This window comes from Panthera onca, chromosome F2 (assembly GCF_046562875.1).
Source record: "Panthera onca isolate mPanOnc1 chromosome F2, mPanOnc1 haplotype 2, whole genome shotgun sequence".
Lineage (NCBI taxonomy): Eukaryota > Metazoa > Chordata > Mammalia > Carnivora > Felidae > Panthera > Panthera onca.
The window spans coordinates 49,052,387-49,078,483 of record NC_138356.1 but is presented as its reverse complement, the minus strand read 5'-3'; the positions used below and the strand labels follow the sequence as shown (position 1 = coordinate 49,078,483).

The following is a 26,097-nucleotide window of genomic DNA, read 5'->3' as shown; positions in this document are numbered from 1 at the left end:
AATACCTCAGAGCAGTCTCGGGTGATCCTTAGATTAGGTTACATTTCCCAGTTTCATCTTGTCATAATACCTGTCTTCTCTTCGGTAGTGCTTACAACAGTTGTAATTAATTGTGTGAATCAGGTCGTCTATCTCTTCTACCTGCCTTGTCCAATATGGTAGCCACTAGCTACATTTGAGCTATGTACATTTATTTATTTTTTTTTAAGGGAAGAGCATTTTCTTTACCTTTTTAAAAATTTATTTACTTATTTTTGAGAGAAAGAAAGCACAAGTGGAGGAGGGAGAATGAGAAGGGAGGGAGAGAGCGAGAGAGAGGGAGAAAGGAGAATGAGGAGGAGGGAGAATGAGAGAGGAGAGAGCGAGACTCTCAAGTAGGCTCCGCACTGGCAGTGTGGATCCTGATGCAGGGCTCGAACTCGCAAACCGTGAGATTATCACCTGAGCTGAAGTCAGACACTTAACCAACTGAGCCACCCAGGCACCCCTGAGCTATGCAGATTTAAATTAGCACGAAAAGCACTCTCAACAATAGCCAAATTATGGAAAGAGCCTAAATGTCCATCAACTGATGAATGGATAAAGAAATTGTGGTTTATATACACAATGGAGTACTACGTGGCAATGAGAAAGAACGAAATACGGCCTTTTGTAGCAACGTGGATGGAACTGGAGAGTGTTATGCTAAGTGAAATAAGCCATACAGAGAAAGACAGATACCATATGGTTTCACTCTTATGTGGATCCTGAGAAACGTAACAGAAACCCATGGGGGAGGGGAAGGAAAAAAAAAAAAAAAAAGAGGTTAGAGTGGGAGAGAGAGCCAAAGCATAAGAGACTCTTAAAAACTGAGAACAAACTGAGGATTGATGGGGGATCAGAGGGGGGGAGGGTAGGTGATGGGCATTGAAGAGGGCATCTTTTGGGATGAGCACTGGGTGTTGTATGGAAACCAATTTGACAATAAATTTCATATATTTAAAAAAATAATAAATTAGCATGAAAAATAAATAAATAAATAAATAAATAAATTGGCATGAAAGATTATGAGAAATTCAGCTGCACTAGCCTCATTTCAAGCGATCCGTAGCTGCAGCTAGGGTATTGGATAGTGCAGATACAGAACATTCCATTATCACAGAAAGTTCTATTGGACAGTACTGCTCTAGACTGTAAACGCCACCCAGGGCTCTTCATGGATCTATCCTGAGTGCCTAGGACTTTGAAAGTGCTCCCTAAGTAACTGTCGAATAAATAAAGTCATTCATTAATACAGAATAAAAAGTAAAGTCATTTCTCTAACTGGAAAGATATAGATATTTGATCTATCTTAGTCTCCAACTCTTCAATAACATCTATTTCTGTACCATCCCAACAGCAAAACCTGTACCAAAGAAAATTAAAACCTAGGTAACTAAATAAGTACTCTGGGCACCATTTGAGGCAGAATAGTGGAGGTAAGTGACTCATGAAGGCAAAAAGATTACACTTCAAAAGGATTACCACTCCTAGAATTATGTTCTCGGTGAGTTTTATGAACTCATCATTAGAATTAACTGTTAAGACATGTATTTTCAGAGTTCATTTAGATTTAAAGCATCCTAATGTGCCTTGTGACTGTGGCAAGCTAAGTCACTTGGGGCATCATGGAGTATAAATCCAGTTTAGATGCTGTATTTAGCATTACACACAAAGAGAGAGATTAAGTGGGTATGATTTCCCTTTAAGAGGATTATTACCAGGCTTTCAAAAAGGCACAAGCATCTCATTAATGGTTAATGTGTTCATTGGTTCGAACAAATTCAACAGCTCAGGGATATTCAAATATATTTATTTAAGCACTCTGGAGATTTTTTTTTTTTTTTTTAAATAAAACCAGGTATTTCTAGATAACAGTAAATCACTCTCTGCTTCTCCCCAACATGCCGGCTGTAGGAGAGTCTCCTTACCAGCATCCCTGCCCATTCCAAAAAATGTATCCACCCCTTCCCATGCACACATCTCCATTTCAAGCCCTGATCCAAGAAGGTCCCCGGCAACATAGAAAGTATTCCTGAGGCCTGCAAAAAGAAGTCTGGGAAAGCAGGGCTCTCTCCTGCTCGCTTTTCAATGATGAATATTCTGCTTCTGCAACTCCTTTTTTATGTGCCTCCCTTCCCTCTTGTTCTCACACTCTCTGGAACAAAAACAACCAAAGGGTAGCCCTGCAGCATTTCAGGAGCAGAGAGTGGCAGGAACAAGTGCTTCTGTGCTTACAGAAGCAAGTGGATTCTAAGAATCAAGCATGACACAAAGGCAGAAGTTTAAATTCAGGGTCCCTAAAAAACCTTGCGTGCAGATGACCTTTTTCCAAGACAGATCTGTGTCCTGTACCCATAATGTGTGCTCATTTCAGGGAAATCAAACAACAGAGGCCCTACTTGGACGACAGCTGGGCCTAAAACATCTAGAAGGAGCTGAACTTGTATAGCCTAGAGGGGGGAAGTACACTGGAAACAGCACAGGGAGACAGAGTCACAGCCATAACAAATGATGGCAAGCATGCATGGAGCACATACTGGGAGCTGAGTCCTCGATGTACATTACACCATTCAATCTGCCCACAACACTCTAGGGGTGTGTTCTATTGTGAGACAACCACGTCATAAAGAAAGTGCTGTGTGGGGGCGCCTGGGTGGCCCAGTCAGTTAAGCATTCGACTTCAGCTCAGGTCACGATCTCTGCGGTTCGTGGGTTCGAGCCCCACGCTGGGCTCTGTGCTGACAGCTTGGAGCCTGGAGCCTGTTTCAGATTCGGTGTCTGCCTCTCTCTCTTTGCTCCTTCCCTCTCCTGCTCTGTCTCTGTCTCTCAAAAATAAATAAGCGTTAAAAAATTTATTAAAAAAATAAATAAAGTGCTGTGTGGCCTCATCCGCAAGGGGTGGGTGGTACGACCTCACAGGGTTGCTGTAAGTATTCAATGAGTTTTGTTATGTGTTATAACAGTGTCTGGCCCAAAGTAAGTAAAATATAACTACTTATTATATAAAAACAAGTAGATCCCCAATTTGCAGATCACAGGCAAGAAAATACATTCTAGTCCACATCCCGCTGACAAGCTGGGGTTGTCAGGAAGGCCCTAGGCTCCCAGGTCTTGACTCTCTCATAAAAATTTCAGCATTTGTTTGGACCCATTTCAGCTATAAACTTTTGCTGCTAAACACAATTTCTTTGTAACTTTTCCTTCACTTTATTCCCCTCGTGCTCATGATTTCGGGTCTTAGGTGGAGAGAGTGTAGTTTAGAAAGGTCCAAGGAGGGGCGCCTGGGTGGCTCAGTCAGTTGAGCGTCCGACTTCGGCTCAGGTCATGATCTCACCAGTGTGGGTTCGAACCCTGCGTCTGGCTCTGTGCTGACAACTCAGAGCCTGGAGCCTGCTTCGGGTTCTGTGTCTCCCTCTCTCTCTGCTCCTCCCCTGCTTGTACTCTGTCTGTCTGTCTCTCTCTCTCTCTCTCTCAAAAATAAATAAACATTACTAAATTTATTTTAAAAAAGTACAAGGGCATTTTGGTTGTCCTGGTGACAAGGGAGCCATGCTGCCATTTGGTGGCAGGGTCAAGGGATCCTAAATGTCCAGCAAGGCATGCAGCAGTCCCACCCCAAATGCCAACGGGAAAAACACAACCAGCCACAGAATGTTGGTGGAAATCATGACATAACTCACAGAAAAGCAAAAGGAAGGTTTTCTGTCAAAGCAACGGAGCCACATGGCTACGCAGCCACACGGCCACACGATAACGTGGCTGCCCCGCCACGCGGCCACATGAACTATGGCCAGACAGCTGTGTTTCTATCCATTCGTGCGGCTGAACAGCCACACAACTATGCAGCCGTGCAGCAAAGCAACGATGTGGCCATCGGAGCATGTAGTTGCGTAGCTGTGCAACCACCCGGCTTTACGTCCACGGAGCCAGGCCTGAGATCTCACGGTTTTACAGCCAAGCAACAGCCCATCATCATCTTCAAATGCAAGACAGAAGAACAAAGTAGGTGTGTGCCTATCTTGTCAATCTCAGAAAACATTAATGGAGCTTTTATTTCATGCAAGGCTTCATAGGGGACAGATGATATTTTGCTCCCAGGAAGCCCTCATTCCTATGGCAGGGTGGGCCTGTGCACATGCACACAAGGCAGTGGAAATAACGATAAAAAGGACAAAAAAGATAGAATGGGGATATGGGGAAACAGAGTAATTCTACCTGGGGAGAACCTATGGAGGTTTTACAGAAGGGGTGGTCTTTGGGTTGGACTTGTACAATGAGCAAGTGTGAGGCAAAATGTTCCCTCTGGAGAAACTCTAAGACTAACAACAGAACAGAAAGGAAAGGGCAGGCCTAGGAAACGTTAAGGACTCAAGAGCATGGAACTGGTAGGGACAGAAGGCTCAGGCCAGATGGCCAAGGGCCTCGAATGCCATGCTGAAAATTTCATCACGTGTTCAGGAAGAAACAGGGGTCATAAAACATTTTTGGGCAGGACAGTGGCAGGATCACGTCTGTGGTCAGGCAGGAGTGTGAGGAATAACCAGCGAGAGGAAAGGTCAGAACTAAATAAGAGGTTTCGAGTTCCAGCAAGGGCACCTAATCCTAGCTCTGCTTTCCACCACCACTGGAACGAAACCCAAACTCCTGCCCATCATCCACGGGCCCCACATATTCCATCCCTTACATAGATCCTCTCCTACCACACACTCCCTCTCAGTTCCCTCCAATCACTTTGGCTTCATTCTGTGCCTCAATCACATCAAACTCATTGCAGCCTCAGGGCCTTTGCACTGTTGGTGGCTCTTCCTGAAGCACTGTGGCTCCGAATGGTCACAAGGCCACCCCTGCTTTTCACTCACAGTTTAGCCCAAATACCACTTCTCATAGAGGCCTTCCTTAACCACGCAATCTGTTAATTCCTCCACCCTTTTTACTCTCTATTTAATTATCTTGGTTTGTGTCCATAGGACCAAAATCTAAAATTACCTAGCTCATTTACTTCTCTGCCCATCACCATGACCCCCAACCTGAACGTAAGCTCCAAGAGCAGAGCCTTGGCTGTCTTCTTTACTGCTACAGTATTTAATTTGTTTGTTTGTTTGTTTGTTTATTTATTTTTGAGAGACAGGGTAAGAGAAGCAGAGAGGCAGAGAGAGGGAGACACAGAATCTGAAGCAGGCTCCAGGCGCTGAGCTGTCAGCATGGAGCCTGACGTGGGGTTCAAACTCATGAACCATGAGATCGTGACCCGAGCCGAAGTCAGATGCTTAACCAACTGAGCCACCCAGGCGCCCCGTACGCGACAATATTTAAAACACTGTCCACCCTCCACTGCAATGCTGAAGAATATTTGAAGAAAGAAAGGAAGGGAAGGAGATTCTCTATCTGAGGAATGCATAAAATTAAACTGAGCTTAGGGTTTGGGGAGAGAAAGCCGGAGTGATGAGAGAGGAGGGGATGCCTGCCTAGCCATCAAGATGTTCCACACCCAGACATGTCAACAGGAGACAACAGAAGGTGAGTATTACTGGGGGCTTGAACTAGGGTAGTATTCCTGGGGCCAGAAAGATGGAAATGATTCACCACAAGAAGACACATTTCAGAGACAGTCTATGGGATTTGATGCCACGTCAGATGTGAGAGAAAGAGAGACAGGGAGAGAGAGTTGGGGGTGAACGTGAAATAACTCTGAAGTCTTGCGCCTGGCCAGGTGGAGGAGGCCCATGGTGAACTGAGAAGAGAATACACAGTAGCAGGGGCAGATGTGTGGCAGAAGAGGTCAATCAGGCCTGGGGCAAGTTGCAGTTGATGTCCCTGGCTGACTGTAGTCAGATGTCTTATGAGCAGCTGGAAATGAGGATCTGAAGTCAGGAGAGAGAATCATGGAGCCACCACCAGGGGAAAACTGAAGTCAGAGGAGTGGATGAGACCATGCTGACTGAAGGTGTGAAGAGTCATGACCCCATGTGAGGTGAGGGGGAACCAGAAAGGAGGGGGCCGAGAAAGGAGGAGGGGGCAGAGAAGACATAATCAGAGGCAGAAGAGAAAGTCACCAGTGGTGGCGGGTGGTAAAACCGAGGGGAAAAGCCAATTTCCAAACTGAGGGGGAGGGTGTGGGCAGAGGAGATGAGCCAGATCAACGGTGCTGAAAGCTGCCGAGAGCTCGCAGGGAGAACCGACTGCATTTGTAAGACAGTTCCTTGCAGTAAGAGCTTCAGCAGATTTGCAGGCACAGAAATCTGTAATGCAGTCTCCTGCGTGTGCAGGCATCCACCTGGACCCATCTGCATGGCCCCTGGGAGACTTGGGGAAAGGGGATCTGATGCAAACATGCTGACACTTGTGAGCCGTGCTGTGCCTTTGTTTCTGACCCAGGAATCTCGTGTCTCACTTGCTTCCAAGAAACTGTCACAGGCTAACCGGTCATGTAAAATCTCAGACCCTTTACAGTTCTTAAAACTGCCATGCTTTTTCGAGAACGTTGCCATCCTTTCATCTACTTCCCTCCTTTTTAATCTAGGCAGGCTTGTGAATCACTCATAATCAAAAGAATGAAGAAGTGATACTGTGCAATTCCAAGGCTAGGTCATAAGAGGCAATGCAGCTTCTGCTGTTTAGCTGGGACTGTGCTGGAGCTCAGAGCAGTTATGTAAACAGTCCAGCTGCCCTGAGGCCACCATGCTGTGAGGAAGCCCAAACTAGCCCATGCAGAAAGACCATATGGAGAAGCTCTGGGACTGTACTAGGAGAGAGAGATGCCCAGTCAGTCCCCAGCTGCTCCATCTGATGGCAAAAACCCAACAGTTTTATTTACCAAATAATGTTAGGGACTTTTTTGCTTTTCAAAATATCTCGGTCATCTTCATTTAAACTTTTTTTAAGTTTATTTATTTTTGAGAGAGGGAGAGAGTGAGCAGGGAGGGGCAGAGAGAGAGGGAGACACAATCTGAAGCAGGCTCCAGGCGCTGTGCTGTCAGCAAAGAGCCCGACGTGGGGCTTGAACTCACGAACTGCGAAATCATGACCTGAACCGAAGTTGGATGCTCAACTGACTGAGCCACCAGGCACCCCTCAGTCAACTTCAAAGAACGAAGATTTGCAACTACTAAATATGATCAAAAGAACAGGCCTAGAGATACGAACAGATTGTATACAGGAGGAAAAAGGCAACATGGCCATAATCAGGTAAAAAGCAACCTCATTCATACAGATACACAGCAAAACTGAGCTACAATATCTTACCTGTTAAAGCGACAGAGCCCCCTAAGCTTGACAATATACTGTGTTGGCAAGGGTGTGGAAAAGCTGGGACTCTCATACATTGATGGTGAAAATGCAAAATGCACAAGGCCTGAGGAGGGAAATTTGGCAATATCGAGCAAAATTCCACTTGCATTCAGTCTTTGCCCTAGCCATCCCACTTTTAAGAATCCATCCAAAGAGGACACTGGCAAAAATGAAAACACACGTGGATAGGACTATTTGTATAGCAAAAGCCTAGAAACAATCCCAATGGCCATCAATAGGAGACTGGTTTAATAAACTGTGGCATGTCCACACAATTGAATACCACCCAATTGTAGTTATAAAAAGAATGAGGAATTTATCTATATACTGCTTTGACGTGATCTCTGGAATATGTTAAAAGGCCAAGGTACAGAACGAAGGGTACCATATGCTACCCCCCACCCTTAAAAGGGAGAGTATGTGAATATATGTGTGTATATCCTTTTTTTTTTTTAATGAGAAGATAAACCAAAAAACTAATAAAATGAGTATCTACAGGAAGACAAAGGGAACAGAGTAAAGGGGGCAGAGATGAAAGTTAGCTTAGGCTTCTTAATTGTAACTTGTTTTGTAGATTTGTTATTGGAACCATGTAAATTCTCTACCTAAATATAACATAAAATTTAACTGAAATGAAAAAAAGCAACTCTACTGCAAAAGCAAAATAAAACAAACATACATACCCTATACAGCGAGGTAATGGCTTAACCACACAGAAGAAATTATTTCAAGTGACTTTAAAATATAGCAATCTAACTGTACATCCCGTTGGGATATATTTTAAGGACAAAAAAACTCCCACAAAAATATTACAATATTTTCAGTAACCACATTGTTAGATGCATTATAAGACAAAGTAAATAAGGACTTATAATGTTGTTAGAAACCAAAAATTTCAGCATCTAAATAAAAATTAAGGGACAATACTACAATTAAAAATTTTGAATTAATAATATAAATATAAATATACTGTCTGTCTCTCTCTCTCTCTCTTTTTTTTTTTTTTTTTTTTTTTTTTTAGAGAGAGAGAGAGAGAGAGAGCATGTGGGCACAGAGGTGGGTGGCTGAGGGGCAGAGGGAGAGGGAGAGAATCCCAAGCAGGCTCCACACCCAGCACAGTCAGTGCCCAGCATGGGGCTTAATCTCATGACCCTGAGATGAAGACCTGAGCCTAAATCAACAATTGTACACCTAGCCAACTGAGCTACCCACGTGACTCTGTACTGTCTCTTTAAAAAAGAAAGCAACTCCTAGCTCCGGGGTGCCTGGGTGGCTCAGGTTAAGCATCCAACTCCTTGATCTCAAGGTCATGAGTTCAAGACCCACACTGGGCTCTGTGCTGGGCGTGAAACTATTAAAACAAACAAACAAACAAACAAACAAAAACCACCTCCTAATTATGGCTACAAAAAAAGTTTATAAACAACCAACCCGGTAGCAATGAGCATCCCAGGTACCCAGGCTGGAGTCTCTAAATATCCTATTTTAATGAAAGAAACCAGGGCTTCAGAAAAATGGCTAATCGTAAGGCTAGCATAGGCAAACTACAAGCTAAGCCTAGGAAAAGGAGTCATGCTACAGAGCAAGGACCATTAAAGACTAGTGCAGAAGTCAGGAACCAAACTGAGGGGCTCCCACTAGTCAAAGATAGGACAATTTGAGCACACACACAAAATAATAACAAATATTATGAAGTAAAACTCATCACGTATGCTAAAACCCATAAATCCATAATGATATTTTTTAAAATACTCGTTGATTACCTTTGAAGAAACTAGGGAACACCCTGAAAACCAATCATTGAAGGGAAAGAAACAGCCACTTAGGCCACCTTTTCAGGGAAACCGAATGGGCAATAAGGAAAAGTTCTCCTTTATTACAAGGATTCCAGCTAATAAATGTTGAAGAAATGTTCGAATATTACCGTTTTTGTGATTCCTAGTAAAATAACAGATGTAGGGAATGATTATCAGCAACAGGAAGCTGATGAGATACTTTATAATAGATGGATCAGGTTGGCACAGCTAGTCTTGACTTCACAGCAATGAGAGCTTACCAGATGCTGTGCCGTTCCTGATGCGTTATAGCGGGAAGAGTACACCATCACTTAGGAGGCATTCTTGTCCCCCCAAAACTGGCCCTGAACCCCATCAAGCCTGCAGTTCTTTTTTTTTTTTATTTTTTTTTAATGTTTATTCATTTTTTTGATAGAGACAGAGCATGAGCAGAGGAGGGGCAGAGAGAGAACGAGACACAATCTGAAGCAGGCTCCTGGCTCTGAACTGACAGCACAGAGCCCGACGCGGGGCTCGAACTCACGGACCATGAGATCATGACCTGAGCCGAAGTCAGACGCCCAATCAACTGAGCCACCCAGGTGCCCCAAGCCTGCAGTTCTAATTACTAGTTTACAGGGAATATGGAGATACATGTTAACACCATAGGCGTGCAATCAGCAAAATCCAAAAAAAAAGGGGGGGGGGGGGAACAGAACAAAAAAATAGGTTTCCTCAACAAATAAAAACTGAAAGGGGGAAGGAGGAAATGGGAAACCTATAAATTGATGGAAATTTAAGAAAAAGATGAGTGAAATACAAAGGGTGGGCATTTTTTGTACCCTGATTCAAACAAACCAGTTGTAGACAAAAAAACATTTACGAGACCATTGGCAAAATTTAAATATGAATGAGTTTTGGTTAAATTAGAGAATTAAGGAATTTTCATTAATTGTTAGGTGTAATAATGGTATTGTGGTTATAAGGTCGAAGCCTATAAAATTGCCGATATTCCACCATTTCGACTTAAAGAAATGACCATTTCCTATGGCCCAAACTTACATATCATTTTTAAAAGAGTCCTTATATTTTGGAGATCCATATGAAAGTATTTATGAATGAAGTGACATGACTTCTGGAATCTGCTTCACACTAATCCAGCTGGTGAAGGGGCATGGAAGTACAGAGGAAACAAGATCGGCCATGCACCAAGAATTGTTGAAGCTGGGTAATGGGTACGTGGGAGCTCGTTATACCATTCTCTCAAGTATATATATGTTTGAAATATGTGTGTGCCATGTTAAGGTCTTAAACTTTTGTATATGTTTGAATATTGTGTTTAAAAAATGCCTGAGGCTACAACGAAGGGATTCCAGAATTGTTCTGAGCAATTGCAAGCCTCTGGTGTCACTGGGGACACCAATGACTGGGGAGAACAATGCTCAGTTGAAGATATAATTGCAGGCGTGTGTGTGTCTGTGTGTGTCTGTGTGTTATGTATGTGTGTGTGTGCACGCGAGACGGCACGTATCTTTAAATCACCTTCTTATTTAAGTTTTTATTACATTTCCCACTGATTTTTTGCTTGTGGCTGTGGGATTCGGGGGTTCCAACAATAGTCGGTGTTTGAATTTTGAATTCCTGTGCAAAAGAAAAAAATAAAACTAACTGGGTTGGACACACTCTCCCTGGGTCTCTTTGTTAACATTTTTGGCAGCTTCTATTTAAATGATCCTTTTTCTCTAAGTTCACTGGATGTTTTCTGCAGCCTTATGTAATGTCTAGAAGCCCGTGTCTCTACAAGGGAGCACCTGATTCAGAAAAACAACCCATTCATCAGCTGCCCAGACTCACAACCAACCAGACGTGTGGCGACTTTTTAAACACTCCCAGCTCCTGCGTCACAGCCTGTGAGGGAAAAGGAGAGCTACGGGAAGGTAAAGCTCAGAGAGACCCCAGGGAGATGATTATTCCTCACACCTCCTGGAAGCAGCACTACTCTCTTAGAAGAATTGCCAGCTGGGAAAGGCATCCCTGGAGGTGGCATCTCATGACACTGAACCAACAGTGACCTGTGCTGAAGGGATGGAGGAGTCCCAGTTCCTGGAAGCCCAAGGCAGGGGCAACTCCCCAGAGAACGGGCACCTTACTCCCCCAGGATACGGTCTGCTTCCCAGACCCCACTCGACTCAAGAGCATGATTTGCATAATAAAATATCTAGTATCTTAATGATCTAATGTTATCAGAGATAATTTAACAACCTTCAAAAACTGCCTTCAAGGTAAGAGGAGCCTGCGTGGCTCAGTGAGGTAAGTGTCCGACTCTTGGTTTCGGCTCAGGTCATGATCTCACGATTTGTGAGTGCGAGCCCCGCTTCGGGCTCCGTGCGGGCAGACAGCATAGAGCCTGCTTGGGATTCTCTCTCTCCTCTCTCTCTCTGCCCCTCCCCCCACTCACGCCCTTTCTCTCAAAAATAAAATACTTAAAACATTGCCTTCAAGGTAAGAAGTGCACTTAGTCCCATTTATCTGCTCATTCCACCGACATTGTTTAAGGGCTCAGTATGTGCTAAGCTAGTTAGAGGTGCATTTGAGGGCTGGAACTAGTTACTGCAAGCCCAGTCCTTTTCTCTCTTCCACACTGCCTTGAGGGTTAAAGACACTGGCTCTTGAAGCTGGCTGAGCCTCGGAATCACCTAGGACAGGAATGGGCATTGCCACAGAGCCACGGTCGTTCATTTATGTGTTGCCCGTGGCCGCTTTGGTGCTAAAACCAGCAAAGCCGAATAGCTGCAACAAAGATCACGTGGCCCACAAAGCCTAAAGTGTTTACCACTCGGCCCTTTACAGCTAAGGTTTGCCAACCTGTGATCTAGGACCTGCTTTTCTCTGAGAGGTCCATGGGCCAGCAGCATCAGCGTCACTTGGGCCCCTGTTAGAAATGCAGAGTCTTAGGCCCCACGTTGACCAAGGGAATTTCACTCTGCCCTGAGAACTTGTCAAACCGGCTGGCTTTCAGCAGAAGTCTCAGGGTGGGGCCTTTTGTTTATGTTCCCCAAGTAAATGTGATGTGTAGCCACCAGGGAAGCCAACTGAGAAATAAGGAGTGTGGTCTCTCCCAGGATCTCCCTGCAGGACTGACACCAGATCCTCAAGCGGCCGGGAGAGGCGACCACTGAAGGCTCACAGCTGAGCGCCTCTGGAGGAATTGCCCTCTGTGGAAGGAAGTGGCCCCACCCAAGGTCACTTCCCCTTGCTAGGGGCAGACTGCAGCTGATACTTGGCTGGTATAGGGTGACAGCGCCTCTCCTTACAATATCTCCAGAGCCCCCAGCAATTCAAGTTTGCCCTTAGCCCAGTCCCGCCTCCCTCACCCCTCACAGGTGTTCCTCCCTAAAGCTCTCCCCAGTAAAAGTCCATCTCAGTCTATTTCCCGACAGTCTGTAAGAGTACGCGGTATGACATCAGACAGGGGTCATAGCCATAAATAAGAAGATGCAAAACAGAGTAAGTGCACTGCGTGTGCACTAGAAGGGAACACACGACTGAGGCAGGCACGCGGGGGCTGTTGGGCTTTCGGGGGGGGGGGGGGGGCAACAGGATAAGGTGCTACAGGCAAAAGGCAGCCCTGAGTCGTGATAAGTGTAGAGGACCTGCAAACAGCTGGTGGAAGACCAGGCTGGAGAGAAAGCCTTAAATGCCAGGCTAAGACATTTGCAGTCTCATTTGGCAAAGAAAAATCATGAAAGGCTCTGAGCAGGAGAATAACCCCATAATGATCCCAGTTATGCTTCGGGAATATTCACCCGGCAATGATGTGAAAGATACTGGAGTGGCAGTGACTGGGGCTGTTGCAAATGTCCAGCTGAAAGTCAATGAGGACCAGAGCTAGTGATCAGTTAGGGGGTTGGCCCAGAGGAAGAGCGCGGGGCTCAGAATGAGACAGAGCTGGGTTCCAAACCTCACTCGGCCACTTACAGTCTTCAAGCCCTTGGGCAAGTCCCCTCGCCAATCTGACTTCTCCCATCTGTAAAATAGGGATAAGAGAATTGGGTAATAAATATGCAGTGCCTGGCACATGCTGGGCACGCACTTAATGGGAGTCATGCTCATGAGGCAGTGGCTGTGTTCATTTGTGTTTGCACACACATCACTTATCACCACAGCCAAGCAAATCTGAGCTTGGCTGCTCCGAAGACTGTCCCTGAAAAGCAATCCTTGCATGTAGTCATTTAATGAGGCGTTGGTTTCGTGCTTCAACTTGAATCGCCCCCCTTATGAAGGGCGTGCAGGCAATTGCCGCTTTCACTGTAGCCTGTGCCCTGTTGTTATGACGACCAATTTCCCAAACAGCCCTGCTGTTTTCTTCAAATCCTTTCAGTTTCCTCATGCCCTAAAGTCCACAAGCCCTGGAGACAATAGTGGGGTGGGTTTTCTAGATTTCTGCAGGATTTACCGTCAAGTCTTTGTATTAGCCAACCGGCCATCTGTTGCTTCTCTAACAGAAGCCCCCAGCCTGAGCATCAGTATGACCCTGCACAGCGAGCCTCCACAAATGTTCCCGCTGATTGGAAATTGGTGCCACAGAACATCAGCTGGCACATCAGTTTCCGGCTGGCATTAACTTTGCTGGAAAATGAAGCAGAAAACAAAGGAAATCCCAATGCACATCTCAGGTACACCACACAGAGTTTGATGTTAAAAGACTATTCTGGAAGCTTTAAGTTTAAGTTCTTGTATTAGCTCTAGAATTAGTTCATTATTAGCACATGTGATTTTCTCAGCAAGTATCAACCTTTGTGAACTCATCTGGCACATGGTAAAACATGCTAAAAACACCAATTAGTTGTAGTAGCAGTATGGCAAAATCTTAATACCAGTATTATGCTCCTTTGGTTTCTAGCAGACCTCCCCCTCCTCACTTCCCTTTCCCCCTTTCCCCTTCCTTTCTTTCCTCCTCCCCTTTCTCCTTCTAATCTTCTCTCCTCTCTCACGTAGCCTTAGGATGAAAGGCATAGATGCCCTGCAGGCAGCCTACCCAACATCCATTCCCCCCCTTTTTTTCTTTGCCAAAAGGATCATGATATATCTTTAGGGTGTACATGCCCAACTGAAAGTCCCGATCTCCTAGACTGTCTTACAGCCAGGGACAGCCAGGTAATAACACAGTTCCGGCCAATGAGACTCAAGCAAAACTTACTGGGTTCTGGGAAAGCTGTCATTTTTCAGATAAAAAGAAGTAGACTCAGGTAGAGCATGCCTTTCTGCTTTTCCCCCTTCTTCCTATCTAAAGTAAGATGCTACAACCCCTGGCAACTATGAGAAAGAAATCCACACACACCACAGATGGCAAAGCAGTAAACTTATAGAGCCCAGGTCCTTGATGGCATTCCTGAGCAGTGCAGCTGCCCACGACTTCTGTGAAGGGCAAAAAATAAAGCCTCTCCTTGCTAAACTGGATTCTATTTGCGCCACCACATGCAATTCCTTACTGACACAAAAGATGAGGAGGGCTCCCTTCAACAAATATTCATTAAGTGCCCACTCTGTGCTGGGCAGGGTGCTAAGTACTTGGGCTACAGCAATGAATGTGATCTGCAGTCCCTTTACCTCCTGGAGTGACGGAGTAAAGAAGAAACAGACAGTAAATGAACAAGACAATGGCAGGCTTGGTGATCAAAAGAAACAAATAATCAGATGTAACTGAGGAAGGCTGGTGTCTCTGAGGAGGTGACATCTGAACTGAGAGCTGAAGGGTGACATGGAGTCAACCAGGGAAAGAGGGGGTGGGGGGGCACATTCCAGCAAGCGCCCCAGGAAAGTGGTGAGGGTGTTCAAAGAACAAAGAGGAAGCCAGCATGGCTGGAACTCGGTGAGACACACACACACACACACACACACACACACACACACACACACACACACAGAGAGAGAGCAGGGTAGGCAAAGCTGGAGAAGCTGTTTGGGATGGGGGCATGGAAGCTGAGGAAAGGAGTGGGGTTTTATTCTACATATGACAGATTGGGAAGCTACCAGAGCGGTCACTCACAAGTGAGTGACAAGACCTGATACATGTTTTTGGAAGATTTTTCTCCCTCTAACATGAATAATGACTTGCCCAGGGCGAGAACAGAAGCAGGCTACTGCTGAGGTGCAAGTAAAACAGGATAGTGGCCTGGACTCAGGGACGGCCGATGGACCACACAGTAGACCTTCACCCTGCAGAACAGGATGGCCTGTGATGTCCTCACCTACAGTGACAAGGAACAACCTCGTCAGTGCACTTTAGAATCCAAACAGGCAGAGATGAGGGCAGGGGGCTAAAGATGGTTTTAAAATACTGAGGTGCCCGGAAGGACATACAGCAGGTGATTCGAGGGAAAGACGGGAGAATTCGCAGCGAGTCTTTGATTTTTTTTTTTTTTTTCTTTTACTGTTCAGAGGGAAAGAATAGGATTGTGTCAGGAGCTATCACACGGGGACTGTCACAGCATGTTAATAAGGAATTAACAGAATTGCCAAGAAGTGGTAAGAACACTGAGGCTCTAGAGAATGAATGGCCCTTGGGTGTGATCACCAGTACCTATGACTTGCTCCAGCAATGCCAGGCAGCTCAGAAACGGGCATGTAAGGAGCACAGGGGAAGAGCAAACCCCAGGTTTGAAACTGGCATGGCGAGCCCAGGGCAATACTGAAGAGGTGGGAGAACCTGGGTACGAGAACGGCAGCACTGAAAGACCTCACACTTCACGTTTGTGAACACGTTCATTCAACAATGATTCCTACCCTAACGTGGAAACTGCAATCTGGACAAGCTAAGAAACTTGCTCAAGGTCACAAAGCTGGTAAATGTCTGCTGTCAAAGTCGAGTTCCTTAACCAGTGAACTATAACCTTCAAGCAAAATAAGAAGGAGGAGGATGATAGAGAAGAGAGCCCAGAAAGGTCCAGGGACTGGAGGTCATGACGGGTGTCAGAAGTGGGCTCACTGAAGAGGAGGAAGCACGTGCAATGGTCAATGGACAGCAGATCGGGCTGGGTAGTCCCGTGGGTGAGAACGGATCACAGGCTAGAGCAGTGGCGTAGAGGAGAAGGCCAACAGGCTCTGGGCTGGACTTTGGGGCTGAAGGGCATCTGGCTACGAGCTACCCACTCCATCTTGCCCAACTGCCCACTGAAATGCCTATGAAGACAGAAAAAGACCAAGACTCACAATCACCCGAAATTAAGACTAACAGACAACCTAATCCCAGAATCTTGGAGAAATTGGTAGTATTTGTAAACAAGATGGAGCTAAATTAAAAAAAAAAAATCTAAGGGGGGGCGCATGGGTGGCTCAGTTGGTTAAGCATCTGACTCATGATCTCGCGGTTCATGAGTTCAAGCTCCACATCGAGCTCAGTGTTGATAGCTCAGAGCCTGGAGCCTGCTTCCGATTCTGTGTCTCCCTCTCTCTCTGCTCCTCCCCCACGTGTGCTCTGTCTCTCTCACTCTCAAAAGCAAATCATAAAACATTAAAAAAAAATAAAACTCTGCCCGAGCCAATTGTGGGGATGGCAGAGGGATGTAGGAAAATGGCAAACAGTGGAGTCACAGTATGCATTTGCCTCGTATGTAATTTACCTGAATTCAACTGTATGTGCTTAGTATTAAAAGAGAAAAAGGGAGAAAAATCCCCTCACTTACCCATGGCCTTCCCCACCCTCACCTCTTCCTCCATTCAAACTAGACTTTGGCTGCCACTACCTCCAAATATTTTCCTGAACACAAAGAAAAACAAAACAATTTTTTTTTCTTGGCCTCTGAGCTCTCAAGAAATTTGAGGAATTGTTCCTATACCCCCAAACTTTAAACATAGTCTGCACAGAAGATCAAAGATGCCCTGCATAACCCAGATACAGGACCTGAGGGTGAAACCCAGATGCTGACGGAGGCGCTATTCCCTTGTGTGCTTCTCTGTACTTCCTGAAGTTTCTTAAGGAATATCCATTGCATTTGAAAGCTGAAAACATGTATATTATTCTGCCCAAAGACCGTTCATCTTTAAGGAGCCCATCAGATGACTGAGGCTTTTCCGAGCCCTCTCTGCAGCCCTGCTCAGGGAGCTCAGCCCAGGGAGGGGGCAATGGAGCCCTCCTCAAGGACTTGTGTCCTCAGCCTTGTAAATGCTGGCAGGAGGCTGGCACTCCAAGAAGTTTTTCAAAACAGCTCAAGGCAGAGGGGGTGGAGGAGGACACTAAATCCATGCTGAGCAGCTATGGCATAACAGACACGGCCCTGGATTTAAAAATAGGACCCCTGAATTCCGATGTGGGCTTTCCTACTTCCCGGTGGGTGACCTTGCTCAACCTCACTGAACCCCCAGGTTCCTCATCTGGTAAATGGGGATGACAATGGTTTAGGAGGTTATTTTAGAGAGTTATGTAAACTAACGTCCCAAAGAAAAATTCTCACGTGTGTTAGATGCTCAGGAATTATTTGAATTTAAATGACCAGGTAATTGACCCAATCAACCAATCGCGGAAGGGAGAGTGAGGTAGTGACAACAGAAACCCTCTCTCTCCTTATTTCCAAGTGTTCACAATGGTAGAGCTCATCAATACATTTATGTTAGTTTTCTAGGGCGGCTGTAAGAAAGTACCACAAACTGGTGGCTTAAGCAGCAGGAATTTATTGTCTCACAAGTCTGAGACTAGAAATCTGAGATCAGGAAGCTTCCTTCTCCTTCTGGGAGGGAGAATCTGTTCTGCGCCTCTCTCCTAGCTCCTGGTGGCTTGCTGGCAATTTTGGGTGTTCCTTGGTTTATAGAAGCATCACCCTAACCTCTGCCTTTATCTTCACATGGTATTCTCCCTGTGTGTCAGTGTGTCCAAATTTCCCTTTGTACAAGGACATCAATCACATTGGATTAGGGCCCGTATTAACGACCTCATTTTTAATTTTTTTTTAATGTTTATTTACTTTTGAAGGAGAGGGAGACAGAGCGTGAACAGGGGAGGAGCAGAAAGAAAGGGAGACACAGAATCCAAAGCGGGCTCCAGGCTCTGAGCTGCCAGCACAGAGCCCAACGTGAGGCTCGAACTCACAAACCGTGAGATCATGACCTGAGCCAAAGTTGGATGCTTAACCAACTGAGCCACCCAGGCTCCCCTAATGACCTCACTTTAACCTCTGTAAAGACCTTATCTCCATATAAGGTCACATTTGATATACCGGGGGTTCAGACTTCAGCATAGAAATTTGGGGGACAGATAGTTGAGCCCATAACAGAGAGATGGAGGTGGTTGGGGGGGCAAAGAGGGAGGAGAGCATGTAAGGAGGTGAATGTTGGCGGCAGCTAAGCTGGAAGGGACTAGATCATAATGTAGGCTGGGGATACACCCATCTAGCCTCCTCTCCAGACGGAAGCCAAGGAGGTGTTCGGACTAGCCAGAGAATCTCGGTAGGAGTCCCTGCAGGGATAGGATTTTGCAGTAGAAGTCAGTGGTCTTCTGAGAGTGGTAGAAGCTGATATAGAAAGGCTCCTGGGATGCAAGTCCAGGTACCGTCAGCCATGAACAGGCTCAGACATCCAACAGCACTAAAGGACAGAAAGGCCTTATCAGCAGGAAGGTGTGGCAGGTACATAGATCCCAAGGCAAAGGCAGGACCACTAGTGGTCTAAGCCTGAGGAGTCGACTGCTGAGTTACAGGATAAGCCAGGAAAAGACTCCTTGCCAGCTGAGAGGGGACTATCTTCCTCCCAGTGGGGCCCACGTCTGGAACCTTAAATTCATCTCGGATTAGAGTCAGAATTGACTGTCTAGTATCTAACACAGACACAGTTCAGTAACTGACTTCTAAGACAAAATCATCTAAGATCAGACTCAGGAAAGAGGATGGAAGACAAAACTTCATTTGCTTAGCTGGATCATTCATCCAACTATTCATTTTATTCACTGTTAGAGCCAGGCATGCAACCACCAATCACGCAGTGCCCAACCTGGCAGAGCTCACAGGCTGACTGGAGCGACAGAGGCATGAGTAAGCTCCAGCAATGCAGCGTGGCTGGTGCCATCACGGGGCTGGACAAGGTCCCTGGAGAAACTGTGGCAGGATGTATATAACTCTATCCAAGAGACAGGGCACGTGAGACTTCCTAAACTTTATGAACAGCCTGCGTTTGCTCCCACCTGTTTTCGTAGCAATTGTTGCAAAACAACCCTTGTAACAAAGAGGCTAGTGTTTGGCAAAGGGGGCAGAAAAGGGTGGGTGTGTTTTCCTACTATACAACTCATCAGGTAGATGAGAACCCAAGAAGGATGAGCGGATGGAACTTCTGAGGAATGAAAACATCATCTGTGGGTACTACCGGAAGAAAGAAATGAACACACAGTCATTTTAGGAGATTTAGTCATTAAAGAGAGATCACTTGAGGCCCTACTATAGCCAGGCACGGTGTTAGGCACAGGGATCCAGGGTCAGCAAAAAGACCCCTTACCTAACTAATAAAGCTCGTCATGCTTAAGGGGGCAGACATTTATCAATAAATTATTCAAAAATATAACCACAAGTGGGGCGTCTGGATGGCTCAGTCGATAAGCATCCGACTTCAGCTCAGGTCATGATCTCGTGGTTCCTGGGTTCGTGCCCCGCATTGGGGCTCTGTGATGACAGCTCAGACCCTGGAACCTGCTTCGGATTCTGTGTCTCCCTCTCTCTCTCTGTCCCTTTCCCACTGTGTTCTGTCTCTCTCACTCTCAAAAATAAATAATAAAACATTAAAAAATTTAAAAAAATTTATTTGAGAGAGAGAGAGAGAGAAAAGCGGGCGGGGGGGAGGGGGAGCGTGCACAAGCGGGGGGGAGGGGGGGGGGTGGGCAGAGGGAGAAAGAAACAGAATCTTAAGAAGACTCCACTGTCAGAACAGAGCCCCATGTGGGCCTCGATCCCCAACCCTAAGATCATGACCTAAGCTGAAATCAAGAGTCACTCAACTGACTGAGCCACCCCATGCCCCTAGAATACTGTCTTAATGGCACTATCAAGATGAATCAAGGTCACCACATTTAAACATTAAACTGAAACTAACGAGATATACTTTAATAGGAATAAATTTAAAAATCCCAACTTTGGGTTCCTGAAATCAATAGTATGAATGCAGGATTTATGGGAGAAATAAACCCTTCATTCAGCAAGCATTTACTGAGTGCCACCTATGTTCCAGTCTCTGTTCCAGGTGTTGGTGCTGGATATATAGCACAGGCATCTCTGATGCCACAGGACTTAAATTTAACTAGAAAGAAAGCCCTAAGGGTTTTAACTCATCACACGTTTAATGTGAGTCATCAAGGTAATAGGCAACACCAGCCGCAGGAAAACAAATCCTAACCTGATTTTACCTGCATCAGGAGAGGTTCAGTGTCCACATGTTGCCCCACGCTGCTCAGCTAACACCACAAGCTTGGAGCTAACAACGGGTCTCTTATATCAGGAGGGACTTTGACAAGCCAGACAACGTCTTTGGAGGTATGTGGTCAGGTCCCCACAAGTCTGAGAAATGACTGACGGATATGCATGTGTTTGGGGGCCGCAGAATCAGTGGCGACAGGAGATGCAACAGGTTTCTTCAAATATTGCGAGTTGCCTGTACAAGACTTGGTTACAAGGGCCTGGAGCTCACCAGGTAGAACTTACAAGGCAGCAGGAAGAGTTTCTTGCAAGGGGAACTGCTCCACAAAAGTATGGGGAGGCCTCCTTGCCCAGGGAAGACATACCCCATCCTCAAGGACGCTGCAGAACAAAACCGTGCTGAGACCAGAGTATCCAGAGATCACACTAGACTTTGAGTCCCATCAACTGGAAAAGCAACGAGTCTGCAGTGAATCTCCCATTAATCAAGAAAGCGGTATTTAGGAGCACGGGCTGTGGATTCAGCAGAGCTGGATCCCAGTACTGGACCGGGAAAGGTCATTCACACACTCTATGCCACATGCCTTTGCTAGTAAAAGAAACAGGGTCACAGTTCCTACCTCTTCTCGGCCGTTAGGATTAAGTGAGATGATTTACATTAAGTGCTGCTGAGTACAGCACCTGGCCCTTGGTGAGTCATCAATATACATTAGCTGATGGTAGCATTAAGTGCTCTTCACTGTATTTTACGTATATCAATTTACTTAGGTAAACCGTTTTGCTGTGAGTCTCTAATTTTGTAATCCTCCATTACTTGCATTTACTAAAGTAATTATTATAGTAATTTAAATTATTATAGTATTATAGTAATTTAAAACTGGAAAGTAGAAGGGCTTTTGAGACATTTGAAATGTTTTACTCCCTAGAGAAACCAGGAAAATACCTAACAGTACAAAAAGGGGCAATTAAGGGACTTATGATCAGATGGAGGTAAATCTAGGACGTTACGTATGGAATGGCTGAGCAGGCTGGGGCAAGGCAACCTCAGAGACTCCCTTTCTGAGAGACCCTCTCAGACAACAGAAGTAAAAATCAATCCAGCAAACTGATTTTACGAAGACTAAATCATGTCAGATAAATTTAATTTCCTCCTGTGACAGACAGACAGGCTTCTGCGACACAGGGAAGCAATGGGTATCAGATACTGTGGTTTTGGCTAAGTCTTCGATTCCAGGCTACTTAATAGCAGAATCTAAAAACCTAATTGAATTTGCTGGCTGTTGGAGATGATCTCCAAAAATAGGAACCAGAGGCTCTGGATCCACTTTTTGAGTAATGAGGAGGCAAGAAACTTTCCTTCGTAGGACTGGCAGAAACCGCCCCCCCCCCCCAACCTGCCGCTTCCTGCAGTAAAATGCAGAATCGATCCAACAAATATTTATTGAACACTATCATGTGATATGGCCTCAGTCTGGATTAGACTAAGAGAAACTGAAGTGAGATGTACAAGCAGACATGCTTAAATGGGACTTTTCAGTAGACGTGGGTGTAGAGTTGCGGGGGGAGGGGTGCTACAAAAGAAATGGAATCTTTGAACTGGGCTGGGCGTTTCCATGGAATAGGGTGCTGTTTTAAAGAGCAGCTGTGGGATGACAAAGACACTTTGAAGAATCTAGGTTAAATGGATCCAAGTGGGCAAACTTCAGTAGCAAGGGCCGAAAGAAGAGAGGAGGAGGAGGGAATCTAGAAAGAGCTGATAGGAATGCAGGGTACCTTTAGACAAAGTGCCTATTCATTCAGAAAACCTGCGTGATATCCCAACCTGAGGTCACACATGTGCTCCACAGTGTGCTAGCACGGAGGTATAAAGATGAATTAGTCCACTCCCCACCCGCATGGCTCCTGAGGTTGGGGTGGCCAGAAGAAAGGTGGCTTCAACTTGACGCTAAAGGAGAGTGACCAGGGGCACAGAAAGAAAAGACTCTTGAGGACTAAGGGATAAATAATTGCGGTGAAGTGGTTGAGAGAATGTCCAAACTGGGGCAATTTAATTGAATCCTACCATGAATAGGTAGCCAGCCTCCAGAGACCCTTTTCAGCTCCGGAATGCTAGTAATGAAGACATTTTTCTGATTTTACAATCTGGACTGTCTTAAATCCAGTCTTTCCTTTTGTCCCCCATCAGACAAAGATTGATGGAAACAGGAAATGGTACCCTCTGGCTTCCTATCACAATACAGTTGCCGTGGGGCATTAAGGTGCCCTCCAGAAGCCTAGGACTGAATTCATGGGTGGAACACCGGCAGGGGGTGGGTGAGGCAGGGGGAGCAGGGAGGATGAAAAGAATAAAGGGTCCTGGCTAATCTCCCAGGGTGGCTGAAACTTAGGAGATTTGTAGCTTCCTTGGATGACCCACTCTGACTACAGATGCCCAGTTTCCAGTCTGAAAAATTCACAGGAAACAAGCCACTTTTCTAAAGGCCCTAGGGAATGCCAATGCACTGTAAAGGAAGCCTTGATTTCATCTTGATCTTCAGAAACGTCCCTTTCCCCTGAGGCTGATGGAAATTTCTAGTGAATCGAAGTGATCCTTCCCATTTAAGAGTCTTGCCAATTTTAGGGTCCTATCCTGGAATGATGGAGGTCTTCAGGACCACCATCGGGCAAGGCTGTCCCACATTCGGCAAGGCACCATAAATAAACTTGCTTGTCCTAGGTCCCACCTGTTGCAGGGACCTGATCTCATGAGGCACAATGGGATATGAGTCAGGATGGCAGACTAATAAAGGAATAAGCACTGGAAATGAATATTTAGCCATCCCATAATAACCATCTCATACCCATATGCATGCACACACATGTACCACATACTCCCAGTCACCAAGGCAACCATTCCCTGAAACTGTACTTTGTTCTTTTTCACACTAGATCTTTGAAAACCATTCTTCCTTGGAGTGCAACTCTGGCCTTTGACTCTGCTGAGAAGTACCACTCCTCCTTGGGAAATGCTATTAAATCCAACATTTACCAGGTCCCTCTGAAAGTTTATGTTTTATCCTCATTCTGACCCTGAATTTAGCCAACACATCATTTGGAAACTTGCTGAAAGCACCAGCAACACAAAGTAACCATTATGATTGCTACAATGAGTCAGAAACATTAGAGACAAATACTGCCCTTAAGTCTTGTACCCACAGTACTTACCTTTTAAAGAAGGGAATCCCTGGGGTGCCTGGGTGGCTCAGTTGGTTAAGTGTCTGACTTCAGCTCAGGTCATGATCTAATAGTTCATGAGTTCAAACCACCCCCCATCGGGCTCTCTGCTCTTGGATCCTGCTTCAGATCCTCTGTCCTCTCCCCTCTCTCTCTGCCCTTCCCCCCACCTCTCTCAAAAATAAATAAACATTAAAAAGTAAAATAAAAATAAAAAAGGGAATCACGAAGTTCATGTGAAAAAGGAGACAGTTCTGGTCCTAAAAGATGGAGAGACTGATTCTTAAGATTAAAGTGGCAGCTCTTATGTAGGAAGCAGGAGTTTAGTAGTATTGAATTTTTAAGAGCATTTCACATTTTTTCCTCCTTACAATAGATATTATGCTTCAAATTAACCTCATTTTCTATCTTAGAGTTCATTATTCAAAAATGCCAACAACCTAAAGGAGTCAGTAAATAGTCAAAACATTTTTATGCCACTAATGATCTGGCTTTTGACAACATTCATTTAATAAGTAGTGAGGTTTTCTTCCTTTTACAGCAACACATTGATGACTAAAGGTTCAGTCTCTGGCAAGAATCAATGTTCATCTCTACTCTACAATTATTAGTGTCTGCTTAAAAAAAAAAAAAAAATCTGATCTGCGACTGGACCAGAAACTTCTTTGCAGATCCTTCTATTAGATTTCTGCCGGAGGGGAAATGGTAAGCGTATTTAATTTATAGTTCTAATCCACATAAAGCACCGAGGCACCTGGGGGTAGGGAGGGAAGTCCTCGCTCTGGAACAGCTGATTGAGAAGTCAGCTTAAGTGCATAACTAGTGATGGGGCGAGCGGGGGCGGGGGGAGTTCTGGGATTCTGGTTTTCGAAGCCCTGCGGGAGCGAAGGGGAAGCGACGAGGAAGACTCCACCCAGGCAATCTGGGTCAGGCGCCTCGTCTATAAATTACGGCAGAGAGGGGCAGGCGGCCCGCGGTGGCAGACGCGGCCCGAGAGGGTCCACGGGGAGCGGGGCTGCGGGGCGCGCCGCGCGCGGGTGGGCTGACGCGCAGGTGTGCGTGCGGGGTGGGTGTCCTCCCAGCCCCACGCTTCGGTCCCCGCACTGAGTGTGCGCGGGCGGAGGCAGAGCGCGGGGTTCCCCGTGGCCCCGGGGACTGGGCTCAGCCTCTCCAAGGGGCTCGCGCTGCCCCCCTCCCCCCGCTCCCTGGGCCTGGGTCCGTGGGTCTGTCAGCACGCAGGTCCTGTCGGTCTGTCCTCCTCACCACCACCTCCCAGCCCCCCACCTGCAGCACAGAAATCTCTGGCTGGCTGCCCGCCCGTCCCCCCCTCCCCCGGCGCCCCGCATCCCTCCCGCTTCCCTGTCGGCCCCGGCCTCCCGGCGCCTGGGGCCGGCGCGCTCCGGCTCGCTCACCCGCGTGCAGGCCGCCCGCCTCGGGGCCGCTGTCGGTGGCGGCGGCGCTGGGCGGCGCGTCCGAGTCGGTGTAGGTGAGCCAGGTGGACTCGGTCTCCCGGGTCCAGCTCTCGTAGTAGCGGGGCTCGATGGCATCGGCCCGGCTCCCGCCACAGCCCATCCTCCCGCGCTGCGGGCGCGCCCGGCGGCCGCTCGGCTCGCGGCTCCGGCGGTGGCTCAGCCCCGGCGGCGCAGCCCGGGCCGGCGAGGAGGCGGCGGCGGCGGCGGCGACATCGCGTCCCCGGGCTCGCCCGCGCCCGCCCGCGCCGCAGCCAGGCGCCCGGCCCCCGCGGCGCCCGTCGCCCCCCGCGCCGCGCCCTCTCCCGGTGCGCCCCTCCTCTCGGTCTCCAAGGCCCTCCCCTCCCCCGCTCCCCTCCCCTCGCCCTCGTCCTCCACTCCCTCCCTCGGAGGGCCGGGGCTGGCCGGGGTCTCAGGAGCCGCGGCCAGAGTAATGGAAGAGGGCGGGGGTCTCAGGAGGGCTTCGGCCCGGCCGGCTGGCGTTATATCAGGGTCCTGCGCATCCATCTATGCACACACTCCTCTGTTCATCCATTCATCTATTCATGCATTTATCCGTTCACCCTGCTTTCCCTCCCACCCTCCCTCCTTTCTTTCCCTCTTTTCCTCCCTCCCTTCCTTCCTTCCTTCCTTCCATCCATCCATCCATCCATCCTGGGGAGAACTGAGCACTTGGAAGGGATCCCAAGCGGTCTGTCCGCTTGTTTCAAAAGCAGCAGAGCTGAGGACAACCCGCTCCCCCCACCCCCAAAATGGGGAGAAAGTACTGCAACTAAAAATTAGTGGCTAAGGAACAGTCAGAGGCCTTGCCTGTTACCTTGTTTGGGGAGTAGCGAGTGGGGCCTATGATTTCTGAGAGAGTTGGGCTAGGCTTATCACTAACACCTTCCCAGTTCTGCGACTTTGAACTTTGTTTTCAAGAAAGCAAAAGAGGGCCAGGAA

The 26,097-nt window shown here is 46.8% G+C and overlaps 1 protein-coding gene across 1 annotated transcript in view; it reads right to left on the bottom strand.

Moving 5' to 3' along the window:
• The window catches only part of BAALC (BAALC binder of MAP3K1 and KLF4), an 84,562-nt gene extending 58,822 nt beyond the window's left edge, over positions 1-25,740 (bottom strand). Inside the window, exon 1 of the mRNA XM_060611063.3 lies at positions 25,099-25,740. Coding sequence (XP_060467046.1) covers positions 25,099-25,258 — 160 coding nt within the window. The 5' untranslated portion in view covers positions 25,259-25,740. The remainder of the gene's footprint in view (positions 1-25,098) is intronic.
• Positions 25,741-26,097: the final 357 nt, after the last annotated feature.